The sequence below is a fragment of the Hyaena hyaena genome, unplaced genomic scaffold (genome assembly GCF_003009895.1).
Source record: "Hyaena hyaena isolate Hyena2069 unplaced genomic scaffold, ASM300989v1 scaffold_33, whole genome shotgun sequence".
Classification (NCBI taxonomy): domain Eukaryota; kingdom Metazoa; phylum Chordata; class Mammalia; order Carnivora; family Hyaenidae; genus Hyaena; species Hyaena hyaena.
In genome coordinates this window covers 239742-260949 of record NW_024080666.1, presented here as the reverse complement: position 1 = coordinate 260949, position 21208 = coordinate 239742, and the positions used below count along the sequence as shown (strand labels likewise).

At 37.4% G+C, this 21208-nt stretch overlaps 1 protein-coding gene across 3 annotated transcripts in view; it reads left to right on the top strand.

The window, feature by feature from the left end:
- SMAD4 (SMAD family member 4) overlaps window positions 1-17757 on the top strand; it is a 62565-nt gene extending 44808 nt beyond the window's left edge. For 2 of the 3 annotated variants that reach the window (XM_039228831.1, XM_039228832.1), the window contains exons 11-12: window positions 9578-9716; window positions 11210-17757. In XM_039228831.1, coding sequence (XP_039084762.1) covers window positions 9578-9716; window positions 11210-11421 — 351 coding nt within the window. In that variant the 3' untranslated portion in view covers window positions 11422-17757. Of the gene's footprint in view, window positions 1-9577; window positions 9717-10249; window positions 10363-11209 lie in introns of all 3 variants that reach the window. The other variant, XR_005527810.1, reaches the window with a different exon arrangement.
- Window positions 17758-21208: the final 3451 nt, after the last annotated feature.

Below are 21208 nucleotides of genomic sequence, written 5' to 3'. Positions count from 1 at the left end.
GTTTGGAGGGGAATTCTAAAATAAATAGCTTTTCAAATTAAGAACCTGAGAAATGAAAAATTCTTCAATACCAGATTATTAATGTAATTTTGTGCTTTGAATGAACATTTATTATTTATTATGATATTTATTATATCATTTTGCATATTAAGCCTGAAGTATCTATCATTTATTACATATTCAACCCATTTCAATTTTGGTTTATAACATAAAACACTATTTTTGAGAGGAAGTTGGAATTAGAAAGGCTAAATATATTTTTAATTTCAGATTTTCTATAGTCATCCTAAGCGTCTTCGTTGTTGGCTATTGTAAATTAGTGGAATTAACTGAAACTCATCACTTCTTTCCAGGAAACTGCTTAACATACAAATAAATTAGTGTATACAGAGATGGAATTGCTGTATTGCCTCACAGCAACAAACCCAGTATCTCAGTTTCAGTTAAAGGGTATAGGGATCTTTGTTTTACAACAAAACTTTTAAATATTATCAAGTATAGTGAAAATAACAAACCCTTATGTAGCCATCATCCAGCTTCAACAATGATCAGCATTTTATCAACTTCTATTGTGCTTATCACTTTACTTTTTTTTCTCCAGTAATTTAAAGCCATTTGCATGGGGTGCCTGGGTGTCTTAGTCAGTTAAGCATCCAACTTCAGCTCAGGTCATGATCTCATGGTTCGTGGGTTCGAGCTCCGCGTCGGGCTCTGTGCTGACAGTTAGCTCAGAGCCTTGAAGCCTGCTTCAGATTCTGTGTCTCCCTATCTCTCTGACCCTCCCCTGCTCATGCTGTCTCTCTCTCTCTCTCTCTCAAAAAAAAAAAAAAGCCATTTCCAAATATTCTTTTAGTTCACTCATAAAATACTTTCGTATGAATTGCTGATTGATATTTCTAAAAGATGTAATCACAATTCTATTTATCACACCTTCTGAAATTAACAGTAATTCCCAGTAATTTAACAGTTTTAACAGAACGATTTATAGTTTTGATCTGTTAGAACAATGGAATAGAATAAAACAATAAAATATTAAAATACATTTATTGATAGGATATTTATGATGTGGAAATGTTGGTTATTAAACAATACACAGAATATGATCTTATTTTTGTAAAAGAATACCATGGATGTTTGTATTCGTTTGTATATATATATGCACAAATCTAGAATGGTGTGTACAGTGTCTAACCAGGAATTGTCTCTGGGAGGTGGAATTATCTTCACTTGCATTTTCCAGTTTCTCCACAAGGAATTTTAGTTATTTGTGCTTTATTGTTATTTTTAAGTGGTGTTGGATTTGCTTATATGCTTTGCAGTCTATTTTATATTGGTTGGCAAATTTGTCTTGAGAGAATTAATTCTATTTTCTAACTCCCTGTTAATGCTTCTCCCTATAGGGCAGTTTTGCCTTAGTTTGGCACCCTGGGATCCACATCTCAGAACCAATTCTTATATTTAGGAGGTAGAGGAGTTTTGTCCCAAGAGGAAATTGAGTTCCAGTCCCCAGGTGTGCTCAGTCCTATTGCATAGGTTTCTGCCATGGGCAAGAATTTTATTCCTAGGTGCATTTCTGAATTAACTGTCAAAGTGTTTTACCAGCACTTGATTCATGGGCAAGTGCCCAGTTGTAGCCCTCAGAGAGCCTGGCTGTTGTCTGTTTCCATATTATTCTAAGCAGTTAAATTACTAACCTCCCCACCTTCTTTTTTTGGTCTTGGTACCCAAGTACCTCCTGTCTTTAGTCCCTGCTCACCACTGTAAGGTTTTGTTTATCCGTCATCAGTTGATGGATTATTTCCATTTTTTTACTATTACGAATCGTGCTGCTCTGAACATTCATGGACACGTTTTTAAGTAGATGTACGTTTTCAATGTCTTGGATATATATACCTAGGAGTGGAATTGCTGGATTGTTAGGTAACTCTATGTTCAGCGTTTTTGATGGACTGCCAGACTTCCCAAGTCACTGTGCCATCTTACAGTTGCCGTCAGCAGGGTATATATGAGAATTTCAGTTTCTCTGTGCTCTCGTCAACACCTGTTATGGTCTATTTTAGCCGTCTTAGTGGATGTGAAGTAGTATGTCATTGTGGTTTTCATTTGCCCTGATTGCTAATAATATTGGACGTCTTTTCATGTGTTTATTGGCTATTGGTATATCTTCTCTGGAGAAATATCTATTCAGATCTTTTGCCCATTTTTAAATTAGGTTCTTTGTCATTTTGTTATTGAGTTGTAAGAGTTCTTTATTTATTTTGGGTATTGGTCCCTTTTAAGATACATGACTTGTGCATATTTTCTTCAATTCTTTGGTTTGTCCTTCATTTCACTTTCTTGGTGATATGATTTGCAGCATGAAAGTTTTTAATTTTGATGTAGTTCAGCTTATCTGTTCTTGGGTAGCTTTTGCTTTTGGTGTCTTATCTAAGAAACCGTTGCCCAATCCTAGGTCACAAAGATTTACTTTCATTTTCTCCTAGTATTAGCTCTTTAATTTAGGTCTGTGCTCCATTTTGAGTTAATTTGTGTTTATGGTATAAGGGGGAAGGGATCCAGCTTTATTCTTTTGAATGGGAATATCCAGTTCTGGCAACCATTTGTTGAAAAGACTGTTCTTTCTCTTATTAATTATCTTGACACCTTTGTTGAAACTCATTTGACCTTGAATGTAAAGGTTTATTTCTGTGCTATATCTGTGTTTATTACATACATATACATTATATATGTATATATATAATATATTTATAGCTTTGTGGTAAGTTTTAAAATTGGGAAATACGATTTTTTGAATTTTTTCTTTCTCAGGAATGTTTTGACTATTGACCACTCTTTGTATTTCTATGAATTTTATGATCGACTTGAAGGATATATATTTTTAATGGTTTTTCTATCCTTTGTATGTGCTTGCAGCAGAGAGAAAAAGGTGTTCATGCATACCTACTCATCCATTTTGACTTGGAAATCTCTGGATTACTTGAGTAATTGAAATGAAAGGACAGAGAACTGTGTGTTGATTATATACTATGTTAGACAAGAGTTATGAATTTATTTGCTAATAGGGTCGTTTTAAAACATTTGAGCTTTAAAAAATGTGGACTCTTATGTAATTAAGTTTTAGGATTGTCAAATAAATGTACTAAAGGCTCTTGAAAAGCTCCTAAGGTCTGAGATATATCATCACTTGATACACCACTGTCTTGGATAGATTTTTATAATAATCTTAGGCTTTTGCTAAGTAAATCACATTCTTGTGGGACATTTTCTTGGAGTAAAAACAATATCCCGTTTTTGTCATATTAACTGTTTAAGATTTTAAAAGGATGATTTCTGTTGACCAAGCCTATTACTGTTCTTCAAAAGAATCGTATTAGCCAGAAAGAAAGAGATGCAGGTATACCCTAAGCCTAAGCATTGGCGTATTCTTCATTTGCTAATTTTTTAAGTACCAGTATATTTCTGTTTAGATGGTCATATTCTCACCAGAGATGAAATTACTAGGGTGAATTATATACAGACAGCATGAACCTCTGGAAAGAGTACCTGCGCATTGGGAATACACCTCCCTCTATCCCCCAAGTACGCATGCGTGCACGTGAATTTTTTTCTCCTAAGATGTTGATTTCTCCCCCCCATCTTTAATGACATTGTAGTCATCTTACATTCATGAAAATCTTATGTAATGAAATGTCATTTTACAAGGTTTAAATGAAGCAAATGTTTGAGTTCAAAGTGGTCTTGCTGATTTGCTTTCAAAAGTAAGACCGTTTTGTTTTGTTTTGATTTGTTTCTGAGAGAGCACATGTGCGGGTGGGCAAGAACGAGCAGGGAAGGGATAGCAGAAGAGGGAGAGAGAACCTTAAGCAGGCTCCATGCCCAGCATGGGAGCCTGATGCTGGGCTTAATCCCATGACTTTGAGATCATGACCCTAGCTGAAATCAAGAGTCAGATACGTAACCGACTGAGCCACCCTGGCTCCCCAAGATCTGTTTTGTTTTGTGGTGCTTACTACTGGGCAGTCAGATTTTTTAACAGCTTTAGTAAGATGTTGAGATATAATTCGTATACCACATAATTCATCCATTTAAATTGTACAGTGATTTTTAAAAACCTATTCACATAGTTATGCAACCATCTTCACAATCTTTGAGCATTTTCATGAGTCTAGAAAGAAACCCTGTACCCTTTAGTTATCATTTCTCAATCCCACATTTCCCTCAGCAATAAACGGTTACTGTCTCTACAGATTTGCCTATTTAGAACATTTTGTATAAATGAATTCATATAGTGTGGTCTTCTGTGACTTCTTTCTTTTAATGCTTATTTATTTTGAGAGAGCATGCATGCATGAGTTGGGGAGAGGCAGAGAGAGGGAGAGAGAGAATCCCAAGCAGGCTCTGCACTGTCAGTGCAGAGCCCCACGCAGGGCTCAGTCTCACGAACTGTGAGATTATGACCTGAGCTGAAATCCAGAGTCGGACACTTAACCCACTGAGCCACCCAAGTACCTTTTCTGTGATTTCTTTCATTAGATAATGTTTCAAGCTTATTCACATATCAGACATCTGTAGTTCATTCATTTTATGGTGGAATAATATTCCATATACCACATCTTGTTTATCCACTCATCAGTTGATGGCTATAGGAGTTTCCACTTTTTGGCTATATTATGAATAATACTACTACAAACATTAGTGTACAAGGTTTTATGTGATTGTATGTCTTCATTTCTCTTGGGTGTATACCTAAGAGGGGCATTGTTGGATCATAAGGTAACTCTGTGTAACATTTTGAGGGACTCCCAAAGTGTTTTCCAGAGTGGCTTAACTGTTTTACATTCTGATCAGCAGTGTGGGAAGCTTTCAGTTTCTCTACAGTCTCATCAACACTTCTTATTATCTATCTTTTTTATTTTAACCATCCTAGTGGGTGTGAAGTGTTATCTAAGTGTGATGGTTTTTGATTTTCATTTCTCTGATGATGTTGAGTCAGGTATGGCATGAACACATAAATGTTAGGGTATGCTTCTAAACCATAGGTAGGCTAAGTTGAAGATTATTTTGATCCCCACTTAAATTGATTCCCAGTTACCATGTACTGTGATTCTTACCTCCAGGTAAGCAAATTTTTAGTGCAGTCTTATGTTCAGATGCCCAATATACCAGCACAATTTCCTTTCTCTTTCTGCGTTACTATTTCTTGGTGTTGATTCCAATTGAGAGTGTTATAATTAAGCCTCATAAAAAAAATGTCAAAATTTGATTCCTGTTTGAAAATATCCTAAAGATGTTGACGTTGAGCTTTATAAGACACTCATCTGTGTTAAGTAATAGGTTTGTAATAAACTTATATGTGAGTAACCACGGGAAGCATGCTTAACTAAATGGAAGGAGTTGATTAGGTCAGGAGTGGTGATCAGAAATATCTTCTGGATCTGAGCCCAAAAGGATATTTAAACTTTGGTTCCTTTGAATTGTCTTTATTAATGACTCAGATTCTGAAAGGAAGATGGTCACATTTCAATGGTAGCCTTAATTTTAGCATCCAGTAACAGATAAAAGTCTGTTATGGTTTAATGGGATCAGATACCAGGTTTTAGTTAGGTTTCAGTTGCTGGCAAGTATAGCCAGTAATTAGAAGTGCTCTGATTTGAGTGTTTTAATTACATAAACAAGCCAGTCTGGAAGGATTTGCTGAGGTGCTTAATGAATCATTTTCTATATCTGCAAATAAAAGTCATAATATTTTAAAATTTCCTTTTTTGTGGTTACCTATTATAATGTGTAGCTGGTGTTAGCATAGATTTAGGCTAAGACGTTCGTAATTGTGATTGTTTACAGCATTGTAAGGAACTTATGTGTGAAGATCTCTTGGCTGTTTTTAATGATTCATGGTGGAGGTGAGGGTACATTGAGAACATATTTGAACCCTAGGAATATATAAGGTGTATTCCCTGCTCCTAGATAGTAAGACTATATAGGGACCATACTTGGTTAGTGATATTTAAAAAAATTTTTTTAGGTTGAACATGAAACTATGAAACCCCTAGAAGAGAACATCGGAGAAAACGTAGATGACCTTGGGTGTGGTGGTGACTTTAGGTGTGACACCAGAGGTACCCTATAAAAAACAACTGATAGGTTGCACTCATTAAAATTAAAAACTGTGAAAGTCTGTCAAGCAAATAAGAAGTCCCAGACTGGGAGAAAATATTTGCAAAAGATACATCTGATAAAGGATTGTTATATAAAATATAGAAAACTTTTAAAATTCAGCAATAAGAAAACAGTATGATTTTTTTTTTTTAATGTGCAAAGGGTGCCTGGGTAGGCTCAAGTTGGTTAAGCATCCAACTCTTGATAATGGCTCAGGTCATGATCTCATGGTTGGTGAGTTTGAGCCCCACATCAGTGCAGAGCCTGCTTGGGATTCTCTCTCTCTCTCTCTCTCTCTGTCTCTCTGTCTCTCTGTCTCTCTGTCTCTCTGTCTCGCAAAATAAATAAAATAAACATTTATAAAAAATGTGTAGGGTTGCCTGGGTGGCTGAGTCAGTTAAGCATCTGACTTTGGCTCAGGTCATGATCTCATGGTTTATGGGTTCAAGCCCCATGTTGGGCTCTGTGCTGACAGCTCAGACCCTGGAGCCTACTTTGGATTCTGTGTCTCCCTCTCTCTCTCTGCCCATCCCCAGATAATGCTCTTCTCTCTGTCTCTGTCTCTGTCTCTCAAAAATAAACATTAAAAAAAATTTTTTTTAATGTGTAAAAGACATGAATAGATACCTCACTGAAGAAGATATACAGATAGCAGGTGAGCATGTGAAGAGATGTTCAACATCATATGTTATTAGGGAATTGGAAACTAAAACAATGAGATACCATTATATACCTAGTAGAATGACCGAAATCTAAAATACTGACAACCCCAAATGCTGGCTAAGATGTGGAGCAACAGGAATTCACATTTATTGCTGGTGGGAATGCATAACGGCACAGCCACTTTGAGAGACAGGTGGTAGTTTCTCACATAGTTAAACATACTCTTACAATATCATCCAGTAATCAAAGTCCTTGGTAATTACCTAAGTAAATTAAAAACTTATGCCCATACAGAAACATGCACTGGGATGTTTATAGCAGCTTTAATAATTTACTAATTTAATAATTGCCAAAACTTGGAAGCAACCAAGATGTTCTTTAGTAGGTAAATGGATAAACTGTGGTACATTCACACAATGGTTTATCATTCAGCACTAAGACAATATGTGAGCTATCAAGCAAGGAGAAGACATACAGGAATCTTATATGCATCTTTCTTAGTGAAAGAAGTCAATCTAAAAAGGCTACATACTATGTGATTCTATCTACGTGACATTCTGGAAAGGTCAAAACTATGGAGGCAGTAAGAAGATAAGTGATTTCCAGGGATAAGCGAGGAGGGAAGGATAGAGCACAGAGGATTCTTAGGGCATTGACACTACTCTGATGGTGCCATGGTTTTGGATACATGTTTTGGATACATGGATACATTTGTCCAGTCCCATAAAATGTACAAAATCAAGAGTGAAACCCTAAGTAAACTAGGACTTTGGTAGATTTATTGACTGTAGCAAATGTACCACTGCGCTGGGAGAGGTTGTACTTGAGTAGCACTTGAGTAGGGACAGGGAACTCTACTTTCTGCTCAGTTTTAGCATGAACCTAAAACTGCTTTAAAATCAAAAGTTTATTAATTTCTTCTAAAAGAAAAAAGTGGTTGTAGAGCTGTTTGACTTTTCAGACATTTGAGTTCCTGCTTTGTGCTGTGCTGCTTAATGCCTTCCGGGAGGTCCTAGCCCAGTGGAAAGGTTCACAGTCTAATGGACTCTTCGGGAATCTTGAAAAAACAGTGGTTTCTGTTCTGGGCATTGTGAAATTTCCGATTTTCAGAACTAACTACGCCATGCTTTCTGTCCTGAAGTCTTTTAGAACTAATAGTTTGGCCACGTATTTATTACATACCTATAGATTTGACAAATTTATACCTATTCAAAAGATGAGATAGTCTATATCTGTCCTTCATTGATGCTAGATGATAGGCACTGAATAGAGAAATAAGAAAATAGGAAGGTAATTTGCTATTTGGAGAGAATTGTTGTGTTTATTGTTGCTGTGTGTTCTTATTTTTTAGTACCAAATACCATGATTAAAGACAATCCTAATTTCTTTTTCAGACATCTGAAAATGAGTAGTTTGTGTTCCAAATCTGTTGTTTATCTGATAAAGTCATATGCTATGCATTCTTTGATCTTTTTTCTTTTCTTTTCTTTTCTTTTTTTTTTTTGCCAAGGATAATTATGCTTGCTCATATTTGGGTTTTGTGCATACTAAGAGGACTTTTTAAAAATTTAATTTACTCTCTGAATAAGGAATATAATCACATGGTTCCAAAACTAAAGTTTGCATTGAACAGCCTATTTCTACTCTTTCCTTGTCTTCCTTTTCTACAGCTTCTGTAGGTGACCAGTCTGTTTGCCCATCTTTCAGTGCTGTTTTAAAAAACAAATATAAGCAAATACATTATTGTAGGAAGTTGTTTTTTTACTAGAAAGATGATACGGTTTATCATTCATGATTTGTTGCTTACTTAAAAATCATAAAGACAAAAGCGTCAATCCCTATACCAATCCTTGGTGTGGCTGATAATGCCAGGATTACTTAGGAACTCCATAACTCATCCTGAAAGGTAAATGGTGCAAGGGAGGCCAAAACCAAAATAGTAGGTAACAGTTATTGACAGCTTTCTGTATATTATGCCAGATTTACACTCTATGAGAAAGCATGTACACTTAGCATTCCCATTTTATAGATAAGAAAATTGAGGCTCCAGAGAGGTTAAGAAATTTAGTCCATGTAATTAATTAGTGATAGAATTCAAAGCTAAACTTTTTTAAAAATTATGAGCATTTTTAAACATACAGAGAAGTAGAAACTAGTTTAATGAAATTCTGTATACTCATCACTGAGATTTGGTAGTTGTTAACGTTTTACATTTGCTTGATCGGTCTTTTTTCCCTTTATTTCTTAAGTATTTTAAAACGAGTCTTGAATATCATGTTATTTTGCTCCTATGTACTAAAGCATACATCTCTAAAAATATAGATATTTTCTTAAATTGTGGCAGTGCCGTTTATTTCACACCTCCAAATCAAATAGCTAGAATGGTAAAGAGGTTGGCCATGTGACCAAGGCCATCAATTCAACCCAAAGAGAACTCTCAGCAATTTGGTTATGAAAGGGTAGGGATTTATTTATACAAGCGGTAGTGGTTCAGAAGGACAGGAACGACTGACCCACACTAAACTAGATAAAGGCTGTCTAGGCACGTGGTAGCCGAAGCCCTGCTGACAGTGAAGTGTGCCTCTAGGCTGAGTTCCAGGCCCCTTCTCTGACCACCAGTTAGTTGGATTTTTAAATTAATTCTTCCGAGAGCTAAATGAAGCTATGAGCTTTAAATAATTTTTGCATTGGGTTTTGATGTGCGGTAGAATCTCTTCTGATGGACTCATCGCATCGAACTTGCACTTTTTGTTTAAAGGTCTTTGATTTGCGGCAGTGTCATCGGCAGATGCAGCAGCAGGCGGCCACTGCTCAAGCGGCAGCCGCCGCCCAGGCCGCAGCTGTGGCAGGAAACATCCCTGGCCCGGGCTCAGTAGGTGGCATAGCTCCAGCTATCAGTAAGTATGCTTTTGGTTTTCTGCTGTAACATGTAATAGTTGGCATTTTGTCTTGATTCACTCAGCTGATTAGTTACTTTAGGCAATAATAGAAACTGAAGTGTTTTTTTACTGGGATAATAACATTTTTGAATTAGTAAAAAACGGTTTTTCTGTAATAGTTATCCTTCGTCTAGGACACTGTTTTCATTCTTTTTGTATCAAAAAGAGAGTATGGGATAAAGGAGAAAGGGGGTTATTGTTAGATTATATTGATCAATCTCCTGTTTTTTCGTTGATACTTTTAAATTCCTGCCTCACCAGCAAGGGTGGGTTGTAATCACCAAAGTGCTTGGCTTTATTCTAGAAGGAGAGCATATTTCAATTTCAGAATTAGGTGCTTCTCCAGTTTTTTTTTTTTTTAAGTATGCTAAGCATGGAGAGAAAACTTAAGTGAGGGTGGTATTTTGATAACTTGTAGACTTTTTTTTAATTTTAGGGTAAGATTGAACTGTGTGCCAGGTTTCACACTGATGGGGAATTTTTTACTGCAGAGTTAAACTCCTGACTATAGACTTTTATGATGGAAACACGTGGCACCCATCTTCCACGTCTGAAGGCATAACTAGTGATTCATTCAACCCCTGTTCTTAACCTCTTCAGTGTGGTAAGCAAATCACACTGGCTAAGAAACTGCAGCGGCCCTGCAGGTTTCTGTACAGCACATGCAGACTCCTCCCGCTAGTTTCACTGTGATATTGATGAATGGAGACGGACTATCTGACTGTATGTTCTGACTGGAAAATTAGATGCAGAATCTCCTTTGTGACTTATGTTCAGGAGTTTTCAGTGTAGGGGCAGATAAGGCATATTCATTTAGAGAATTTGAGTTTTTAAAGAATTTGAGCACCTAAACCATTAATTTGCTAGTGTTGATGTTATAAACGTGCTTTTCCTAAAGAGGCCAGAAATGTTATTAAATTTCTCATTCTTATCTACTGCCCCCATTGAGTAATTGCACGGTATCTCTATTCCGTTGTGAAATTGAGAGACAGACATCATCTGGGCCATCCAAGAAGCCTTAGTGGAGCCAGGACTACTAACTGTCTCATTATTAGTCATGTCTTACTTTGAACTAGGCTCTTTAGACAGACAGTAAGGTTCTTAGAACCCAACCTGTGGACATGTGCTACCTCTTAAAAACAAGTTGTTTTTTCACCCTTCACCTTTCCTTCTAAAGAGAAAAATAGGTGGGGTGTCGGTGGAATGTGGCAATTTACTTTATAATTGCTGGTAGCTAGAAGACTCATGTGGAATGTGAACTGCCTTAACCCAAAGTTTTCAGTCCCTGTTGATAAAGTGTAGATCTACACTTACTTCTTGGCACTTTGACAGAGCAGTTATATGCTGGGGAGAATGAAATAAAGAAAGCTGGTCACTTTATTGATAAGGTGTAGGGAGGATGGAAGAGATCAGCCTGTCCCCTCTGACGTCTTACAAATCTTCTCTGTCAGGTTTGTCAGCTGCTGCCGGCATTGGTGTCGACGACCTTCGCCGTTTATGCATACTCAGGATGAGTTTTGTGAAAGGCTGGGGACCGGATTACCCAAGACAGAGCATCAAAGAAACGCCTTGCTGGATTGAGATTCACTTACACCGCGCCCTCCAGCTCTTAGACGAAGTGCTTCATACCATGCCTATTGCTGACCCACAGCCTTTAGACTGAGGTCTTTCACTGTTGGGGCCCTTAACGTTATCAGGATGGTGGACTATAAAATACAATCCTGTTTATAATCTGAAGATATATTTCACTTTTGTTCTGCTTTATCTTTTCATAAAGGGTTGAAAAGTGTGTTTGCTGCCTTGCTCCTAGCAGACAGAAACTGGATTAAAACAATTTTTTTTCCTACTTAGAACTTTTCAGGCATGGCTCAGAGCTTGAAGATCAGGAAAAACACATTCTTATTAAATCTTTACCAGTTATGTATGAAGGAATCATTCCAGTGCTGGAAAATTTAGCCCTTTAAAATGTCTTAGAGCCTTTTATATGCAGAACATTGATACATGTGTTATTCTACAGAATAAATTCAATATTGCTGATTTTAAAGGAGAGAAGTTCTCAAAGTTAATTCACCTATGCTATTTTGTGTGCAAGTTGTTATTATTGAACATACTTTACTCCAAAATATTGTGCCATGTGGGTGAGTTAATTTTACCAAGAGCAACTTCACTCTGTGTTTAAAAATTAAGATAGTGATGTATTATAACCTTTTATTCAAAATATTTTTTTGCAAGTTAAAACTAGTGAAGGCAGTTTCAATTCAGATGGTCTTGCAACTTCAGTTTTATTTTTGCCAAGGCAAAACACTAACCTTTGTGTATACTGGGAATTCTTTAAAATCACCCACAAAAATATACCATTTTAAATTTTCATTTGTTGTCCCTATTGGGTAACTATTTATCAAGAACTATTCTTTTGCCCTGTTACACAGTAGATACATTCTTCTATATTTCTAGGCACAAGGTTGGTCACTAAGAAGCCTAGAAGAGGAGTTTCTTTCCTTCAGTAATTCATTAAGGAGGAAAGGTTTTGTATTTTTAAAAACACTAAAAGCAGTGTCACTCCACCTAATATCTCACCATTCTGCAAAGGTGGCAATGCTTAAACTAAGTGAGTATTTTGGAAACTGCTAAATTCTGTGTTAAATACTGTGCAGAATAATGGAAACATTACAGTTCATAATAGGTAGTTTGGATATTTTTGTACTTGATTTGATGTGTGACTTTTTTTTCGTATACTGTTTAAATCATGTATGTTATGACATTGTTTAAAATTCAGTTTTTGTATCTTGGGGCAAGACTGCAAACTTTTTTATACCTTTTGGTTATTCTAAGCCCTTTGCCATCAATGATCATATCGATTGGCAGTGACTTTGTATAGAGAATTTAAGTAGAAAAGTTGCAAATGTATTGACTGTACCACAGACACAGTATGTATGCTTTTTACTTAGCTAGTAGCTAAATAAAACCGAATCTCAACATACAAAGTTGAATTCTAGGTTTGGTTTTTAAGTTTTGTTTTCTTTTGCACTTTTGAGTTCAACCTCAGAAGCAAGACACCTTCTACTAAATGACAGGCAACAGCCAGTACTATTGGACAGCTTTGGTTTTCCTCACACTCTGCCAGGACTTCCCCATGGACATTATGTATTGAGTGTAGAGTTGGTTATTATTATTTTTTTGTCAGCTTCTATTTTACTGTAGCAAAATAGGCCTGATTGTCTGCAAGATAAATAGGTTGTCTACAGGATAAATAGTGTGAAATGAAACCAAGGATTATCTTTCAGATGCTTTTAGGTTTTGCTTGGAGGGCCTTCTTAGGTGTAAGAAGAGTCTTGAAGGCATGTTACAAGCATGAGATTTGAGAAACACTTAAGCAGAATAGTCATCCTTGTATGGACTTAAATGGATAAGTCTTCTACTTCCTTGCTCAGAAGGTCGTCTTCGTTAAGACCATCCTAGGAACCACTGAGTTTGCTTATTGTGATTTAAACATAGATCTGGATCCAAGCTACATGTCTTTTGTTTTAAAATATTTTCTCTGCCAGCTCATTTGAACTCTTGAGTACCTACAGATACTTTTGTTAAAGACTGAATTTTTAATCTGTAAAAGTTTGGTGGTTTAAGTTTTATTGGCTGATTTTATACAAACGATTATCTTCATTCTCTAGAAATTGCTGGCTTCAGGTCCATTTTACTGTGAATGAAGAATGGGAGTGACAAGAGATTTTTAAAATCCAGATTATTTTATTAGGATCATTAGCATGCTGTGATATAATCCGTTGCCTCCTTTTCTCCTTTTAAGGAAGGTTTTCATGTTTAGTCATCTGGAGAAAGTACATGAAAATATTTGCTAAAAAGTCTGTCTCTGAAGCCAAGCCACCTGTCTTGGTTTCTTTCTTCTAAGAGCCATAATGCTACTACCAGTATGTAGAATTACTCCTAGTTATTAATTGCTTTATATTTGTACCTAGCTTCAGTCAGATGCTTTTGAGAAAACATCGAGTATGTTAATGATCAGTTATTTCTGAGAGATAGTTGTTAAACAGTATTTCCATTTCTTAGAGATAGTCATCTTTGATGAGTAAGACTCACTAGGTTTAAAATGTTATGGCTACTTTAGGGTAGAATAGTTTCCACAGTTCTCAGAATCTGATTGTCTTGAGGATATGGTTGTGGGTCGATTTTCTCCAGCTACTTCATATCTCAAAATGTAGAACTTCAGTGAAAGCTGAGTGAGAGTTGAACCAAGTACCCTTCTAATCCAGTACGAGGCCATTCCACTTTGGTCCAGTGCCTTTCAGTGCGTCATCAAAGGGAATCCTTAATGGTGTTGCCTTTATTTTCCAGAGAGTAGGTTCTTTTGAAGGATATAACCTAGCTCATTTTTTATAGTGCGCTACCCCTGGTATACAAAGATAATGATAATAAATCACTGCCATATAACCTTCTTTTTCTAGACGTACTGCTCATTTGTATGGACCTGCCCACCAATAGGTCTCTTGTGCCGTTCTTCCTGTAGTCATTGTAGGTTCACAGGCTGGGTGGTCTCGCTTGAGGATTACCATCCTCGAATTGCCCAAGGAAATGAAACACATGTTAGCTGTGTTGTATTTCAAAGTTAAAAATCCATTTTTGTGGGGAAAGGTGTGGTGTAAAGGGGGGTATTTGTAATAGAAATTTTGAAGGTAAAATAAAGTATCTTGTCTTCCGAATGATAAACATCTGACTTTTACAAGTTTATTGCAGATATTTTTTTGACTGTGCCCATCTGGAGAAGGGAAATTGTACATGTCCCATGGTGCTCCTCATGTATCTTTGGAGGTTAAGGAATCATAAGGTGAAATATTCCTACTCGTAGTTTGGTGGTAACTGGTGAATAGTTACTAGCTATTATGCAAAATTAGATTAGTTCAGATCTTTTTTAGAGCCTTTTGGAAGAAGCAGTTTTATTCTGAGTAGGGCAGAATCCTTTTTGGTGATCATATCTATAGTTTGTTCTCATCATCATTAAGTCATTTTACTGGCACTTAATTTAATGATAGCAGATTGGGAAGATGATGAATTTTAGGTTACTGAGGTAAATGAGTATATGAAAGCAATTACCTGCCAAATCACTTAACTTTTCTGTAGGGGGGCTTGGCTAAGACTAGCAGATAATAGCATGAAGAAATGTTTTCTTCTTCCAGTTTTCAAAGCTCTTTATTAAACTTTCACTTGATCTTTATAGTAACTGTGAAAGGGTGTTGGAGGGAAGGAAATGCTTTTTTTTTCTTTCTAAAGGCAGACCTCATCTTGTCGCAGGTAGCCATCTGTAAATAGCTGCCTAAATTCTCCTTTGCCACGCTTACAGAAGAGAGGCTCTGAGAATCTTTTGTGCAAGCCTTTCCAGTTTCTCCTGACGAGATCATTTCTCCTAGGATGTATCAGGAAGGATGTAGAAGGGTGGTGGCCGCGTTCACAGAAGCATCCTCAGCGCCGCCTCGTCCCTAGCACTCACACTGGTGCTACGGGGCTCTTGACCCTGTTTATCTGCTGTCACTGTGGGATGGAATTTTCTGCATTACCCAGACTTGCCTTATTTAAGCAGTAAGCCTTTTTATTTTAGCCATTTTGGGGATGGAGTTATTAATATGTATATCAGAGAACATACTAGATACCATGTTGTTTTTTGTGGGTTTTTTTTGGGGGGGGGGAGGTTTGTACCTGCCTGTCTTTGTAGATGTCAGGGGCTGCTAAGGTTTTGCCTTGATAAACGAAATGGTTGCAGACTGCTATGGTTTTGAATGTTTACCTTTTTTTTTTTTTTTTTTTTTACTTCTGATAGGCCACATCGTGTGTACCTCCCCTTAGTAGTTTCTTCTTCCCTTTCGGATTCGTTTTTCCAACTGCTTAGGCGAGAAACCCAGGTAACCAGACTTATTAGAACTACCTTTAAAACACAAGGACAAACTGGGATGGGTCCCAAGAGACTTCCTGTGAAGCGCGGAAAAGGCCTTCAGTGCTTTGGTGTCTGTCATCTGTTTGACTGCCTAGAATGTTTCCTGATTCTCTGCTGAGTTCAGGTAGTTGAAATAGGGAGAAGTGGGTCAGATTCATATTTTCCCCCTTTGAAAGATTTTGAAAGGTTTTGTTGCTTTCACCTCAGTGCTGCTCGTAGGAAAACTGGGGTTACAGGGGTTACTAAAGTATCCACGGTAGAGGCATGCCGTTGCCTAGAGGATACCAGCAAAAAAAACAAACCTTTGGAAATGAGAGGGTTATTTTTGATTTGTTTTGATGTCCCCTTTTGAGTCCTATCTTCTGGCTTTCCTCCTCTACATTTTTAACCTATAGGTGCCTTTATGGGAATTGAGGGTCTGATATCCTGCTCCAAGGAGTAGCTAAAGTAATTGCTAATGCTTTCAGGGATTTTAACATCAGACTTGAATGAATGAATGAAGCGTTTTCCTCTCTCCCTCCAACCTTCCTCCCTCCCTCCCTCCCTCTTTCATAGGAAGGACTGAGGTGAAGACAATCATTTCTATCGATGTGGATAGTTTTCACAGTGCATTTAAGATGCTTTCACAATAGGTCTCAGAGCCCATGTTCTTATTCAACCTAAAACTAGTGGCTCTGGGCTGGCACCAGGTACACTCTGGTTTGCACTCTGACACTAATTTGATGTATGACCTTGAGCAGGTCATTTCCCTTCTCTGGGCCTCAGTTGCCTCATCTGTAAAATGAAGGAGTTGGACTAGATGTTTTCTAGCTCTGAAATGTAAGTGACCTTGCCTACCTTGCAGAGTTTTTGATTTCTTCCTTAGTTCTGCTCTGCTGTTCGAAGGGGCTTTTTACTTATTTCCATGTTATTCAAATGAGATTAGGCTTGATATTTTATTACTATTCTCCTGTGGACAAGAAGTTACATAATCTGTCTTTGAGACTTAATTTAACCAAAGGCCTAGCACCACCTTGCAATAAATACTTAGAAAACAAAAACTGAGAGGAGGGGAAAAGACTTCATTCTATTTTCCCATAATCTAGATTAAAGGTTTCTTAAGGCTTTTTTTTTTTTTTGAGTCATGGCATTCTGCCTTTTGGGTTGGTATGTGTATGACACCATCCTCTAAATGCTGTGTGCTGGTAATGTTGTTTTTCCAACTTAAATGATTTGAAAACTTAATGTAAATGCCTAATGATATTAGAGGTCATTACTTCTGGTCTTTGGTTTCTTATCTCTTTTATGTTCAAAACAGGGAAAATGCTCTGAACCACATCAGTTAAAATGGTTCATATGATAGAAGAAAACAATACCAGTGAATGATCATTCACTTTATTCTTGGCTCTTTTTGGGTCCATTTTAATTAGAATACTTTTGGGTAGAGCATTTCTTTCAGAGTACTTTTCTGGCCTATTCTTGGATGAGTATCATTAGTGAACTTGTCTTTTTCAAGGACCTTGAGAACCTTCCTTGGGGGTGGGTCCCGGGTGGGAGGTTGGGGAGTCCTGGTAGAGGCCAGCTCTGTGATAGCTGGAGAGGAAGGAGGAAACCAACTGCTGTTGCCATGGCTGCTTGTCATTGATAGAAGGACTCATGGGCTTGGATTGGTTGAAAGGCTAAACATGGAGTTGACAAACTTCCTCCAAGTATTGGGTTCAGGCCAATGCCTTGGACATGTGATTTAAGGGAAAAGTGTGAATGCTTGTAGATGATGAAACCCTGGTGGGCTTCTGAACCACTGGAGGAAGTGACTGGGGGGTGGGGACTGATTCGGTCGTGGTATTTCCCAACTCTGTCTCCTCCCCTAAAATCAGAGAAATGCAGCTATGCCAAAACCCGGAGAAGAGCCACACTTAGCTTCTGCTTTTGGGAAAACTGGTCAGCTAAAGCTCCGGTAGTTCCTTTGTGGCTTTCTGTATACTTTTGCCTGGTTGAAGTCTGTGGCTAAGAAATAGTTGAACCTTTCCTGAGAACTCTGTAACAAAGTATGTTTTTGATTAAAAGAGAAAGCCAATTAAATCATTATGTGCTCATTCTTTTTCTTAAGCTTGTGGATGTCTTGAATCTGGAAAAAGAGTTCCTGATCACTTAGAAAATTCTCAGACTTGAGGACAACAGTTTCCTTCACTGCTTTGTGACCGTTCAAATGGAAAATACAGCATTTCAGATGTGACCATGGAAGAGCAGTCCCCGTTCTTTTCTCCTTTCTAAAAGGAGAGGGTGGAGAGATAGTAGTAGAAGAGGTGGATGCTAGAGGAGTATGAGAACCAAGATGCTTAAAGGAGAGGGAGACACTGAACATTAGCAACCCTGCCATTGCCCATCTAGGGTTAAGGAAAGCTGTTTCCCCCCCTACCTGCCTCTTCTGTGACATGGGGATCAAGGTAGGAGGGGGTCAGACAAGGTGACTGTATGGCAATGGATTATAAATTGCATGAGCAAATCAATATTTTCTTTCTGATCCTGCTGACCTGAATTCCAGAGATGTTTATTAGCTGAGAGACCTGTCCTCACCTGATCTGAGGTTTACAGTATTTTTATTTTAGGCTAGAACATCAAGGGGGTAAGTAGATTGGCGTTCTTAAGGGAAAATAAAAACATTTCTTTGTGAAGCACTGACGTATAAAGGGCAGTTGCATGTATTTGTCTCTGCTCTCTGCTTTCGACCCTTGATTCTTTATGCTTTATCCTGCCTCATCAAAACTCACAAACCTCAAATGCCCTTCAGTCCCTTCTTAACCCCACCATCTCACTGTGATAAATTGCAGTGCCCTTTCCCCTCACTGCTTTCTGTTCTAAACAAATTTCTCTTTTTTTTTTTTTAGCTCTGGCCATACTTTGGGGGTGGCACCCACTTCTGTGTTTTGATGTTGTTCTGTTGAGCTACCACTTGGAGCTCATGTTGGATGAGCTGGATGTTAGACCCCTCCAGAGGTCCAGATGGATGGACAGAATGGGTTCAGAAGACCAGAGAATCTGTCCCTGGCAGATGTATACCTTAACAGAGTGGCTAAAAGAAGTTCTCTAAACAGAAGGGAAATGATTTAAAAAAAAAAAGAAGAGAAAATGGAACCTCAGGAAGAAGGAAAAACATGGTAAGCAGAAATATGGACAAATACAGTAGACTTTCCTATTCATCTTAAGTTTTCTAAATTTGATCACTGAAGCAAAATTTCTAACACTGCCTAAGGTAATTCTAAATATGTATAGAGGCAGTATTTGAAACTACTGAAAAAGCTATATTAAGAGATAAATGGAATTCTACAGATAAAATGGAATTCTAAAAGAAAGTTCAAGTAACTTAAAATGAGGCAGGGATAAAAACAGAAGCAAAAAATAGAATGAGAAAATAAAATGGCACACTTAAGCTTTAATATATCAATAATTACATGTAAATGGTCTAAATATACCAATTAAAAGTCCGTTATTGGCAAGGCAAGAAACATGATCCAGCTATATATTGTCTACAGGAAACACACTTCAAATCTAATGATATAGACAAAGAAAAAGTATGGAACATATAAGGTAAAAATTAAAGAAAAGCAGGAGTGGCTCTGTCAGTATAAGATAAAAGATTTCAGAGCAAACAACAATAACAAAAAATGGACATTATATAATGATAAAAACACCAATCCATCAAGAAGATACAGTAATCCTAACTCTGTGTACAGCAAACCAGGAAGCTGCAAAATGTGTGAAGCAAAGAGTTATAGAACTGAATGGAGAAATAAGCAAATCTGCATCTATAGTTGAGAACTTCATCTTTTTAAACAATTGATAGAACTAAACAAAAGCATCAAAGATGTAGAAACCATCCAACAACGCTACCAAAATGCATATGCCTTTCTTTAAAAAAAAAGGTGTTTTTTTTTTAACATTTTTATTATTGAGAGACAGAGAAAGAGCATGAGCAGGGGAGGGGCAGAGAGAGGGGGAGACCTAGAATCTGAAGGAGGCTCCAGGCTCTGAGCTGTCAGCACAGAGCCCAGTGTGGGGCTTGAACTCACAAACCGTGAGATCATGACCTGAGCCAAAGTCGGATGCTTAACCGACTGAGCCACCCAGGTGCCCCTGAAAAAATTTTTTTTAATGTTTATTTATTTTGGGGGGAGAGGGGCAGAGAGAGAGAGAGAGAGAATCCCAAGCACGCTCCATACTGTTAGCGCAGAGCCCAACACAGGGTTCAGTCTCACTATTATGAGATCATTATCTGAGCTGAAATCAAGAGTCAGATGCTTAACCAACTGAGCCACCCAGGCGCCCCTAAAACGCACATGCTTTTCAAGTGGAAACACAACATACACCAAGATAGACTATGCCCTGGATAGACCCAAAACTCAACAAAGTTTTAAAAATTGAAATCATAACAGAGTATTCTCTGACCTCAATGCAGTCAAACTAGGAATGAATAATAAAAGGAAAATCTCCAAACAAGAAACAACACACTTCTAAACAATCTACGGGTTAAAGAAGAAGGAATTTCAGGGGAAATTAAGAAAACAAAAACTAAACTGAATGAAAAGTGAAAATACACTGATATCTGGGAGATACAGCTAATACAATAATGAAAGGGAAATTTATGGCACTAACTGCAAACATTACAGAAGAGGAAGAATCTCAAATCAGCACTTCAGGCTTCAACTTCAAACACCCAGAAAAGCCCAAAACAAGCAAGCAAGCAGAAGGAAGGAGATAAAGAGCAGAAATCAATATACAGTTGAAACAAAAACAGTAGAGAATATCAATGAAACAAAGAACTGGTTCTTTGGAAAGATTAGTAAAACCAACACACCTCTAGCAAGACTGACAGAAGAGAAGATACAAATGACCAGTGTGAGGAAATATCATTTCCAGACTCCAGACAACAAATGGATAATAAGGGAAAACTCGTGGTTTTGTTATCTAATTTTCAGCAATTTGTTGAAAAACAAACTATCTCAACTCACCCAATATGAAGTAAATTATTTGAATGGCTCTATAGCTATTAAGGAAATTGAATTAATAATTATAAAATTCCCCAAAAGAGGGACACTTGGCCAGCTCAGGCAGAAGAGCCAATGACTCTTGAGTCCGAGCACCATGTTGGGTATAGAGATTACTAAAAAATAAATAAGTAAGCTTAAAATTTTTTTTAAAAAATCCCCAAAACGAAATCTCCAGTCCCAGGTGGTTTCACTGGAAATTCTACCAAAGAATTAATACCAACTACCCAGTCTTTTCCCACTACTCACTTCTTAATTCACTGTATGAAGCTAGTATTTTCCTGATACAGAGCCAAAGACAATGCAAAAAATATCCTTCATGAATATACATGCAGAGATCCTTAACAAATGTTAGCAAAAGGAATTCAGCACTACATAAAACATACAGTGGTTGCCGGGGACTGAAGAAGGGGTGGGCTGTGAGGTCACTGGACGTGAATGTGAAAGGTAAGAGAGGCATCCTTGTGATGGAAGTGTGCACCTTCACT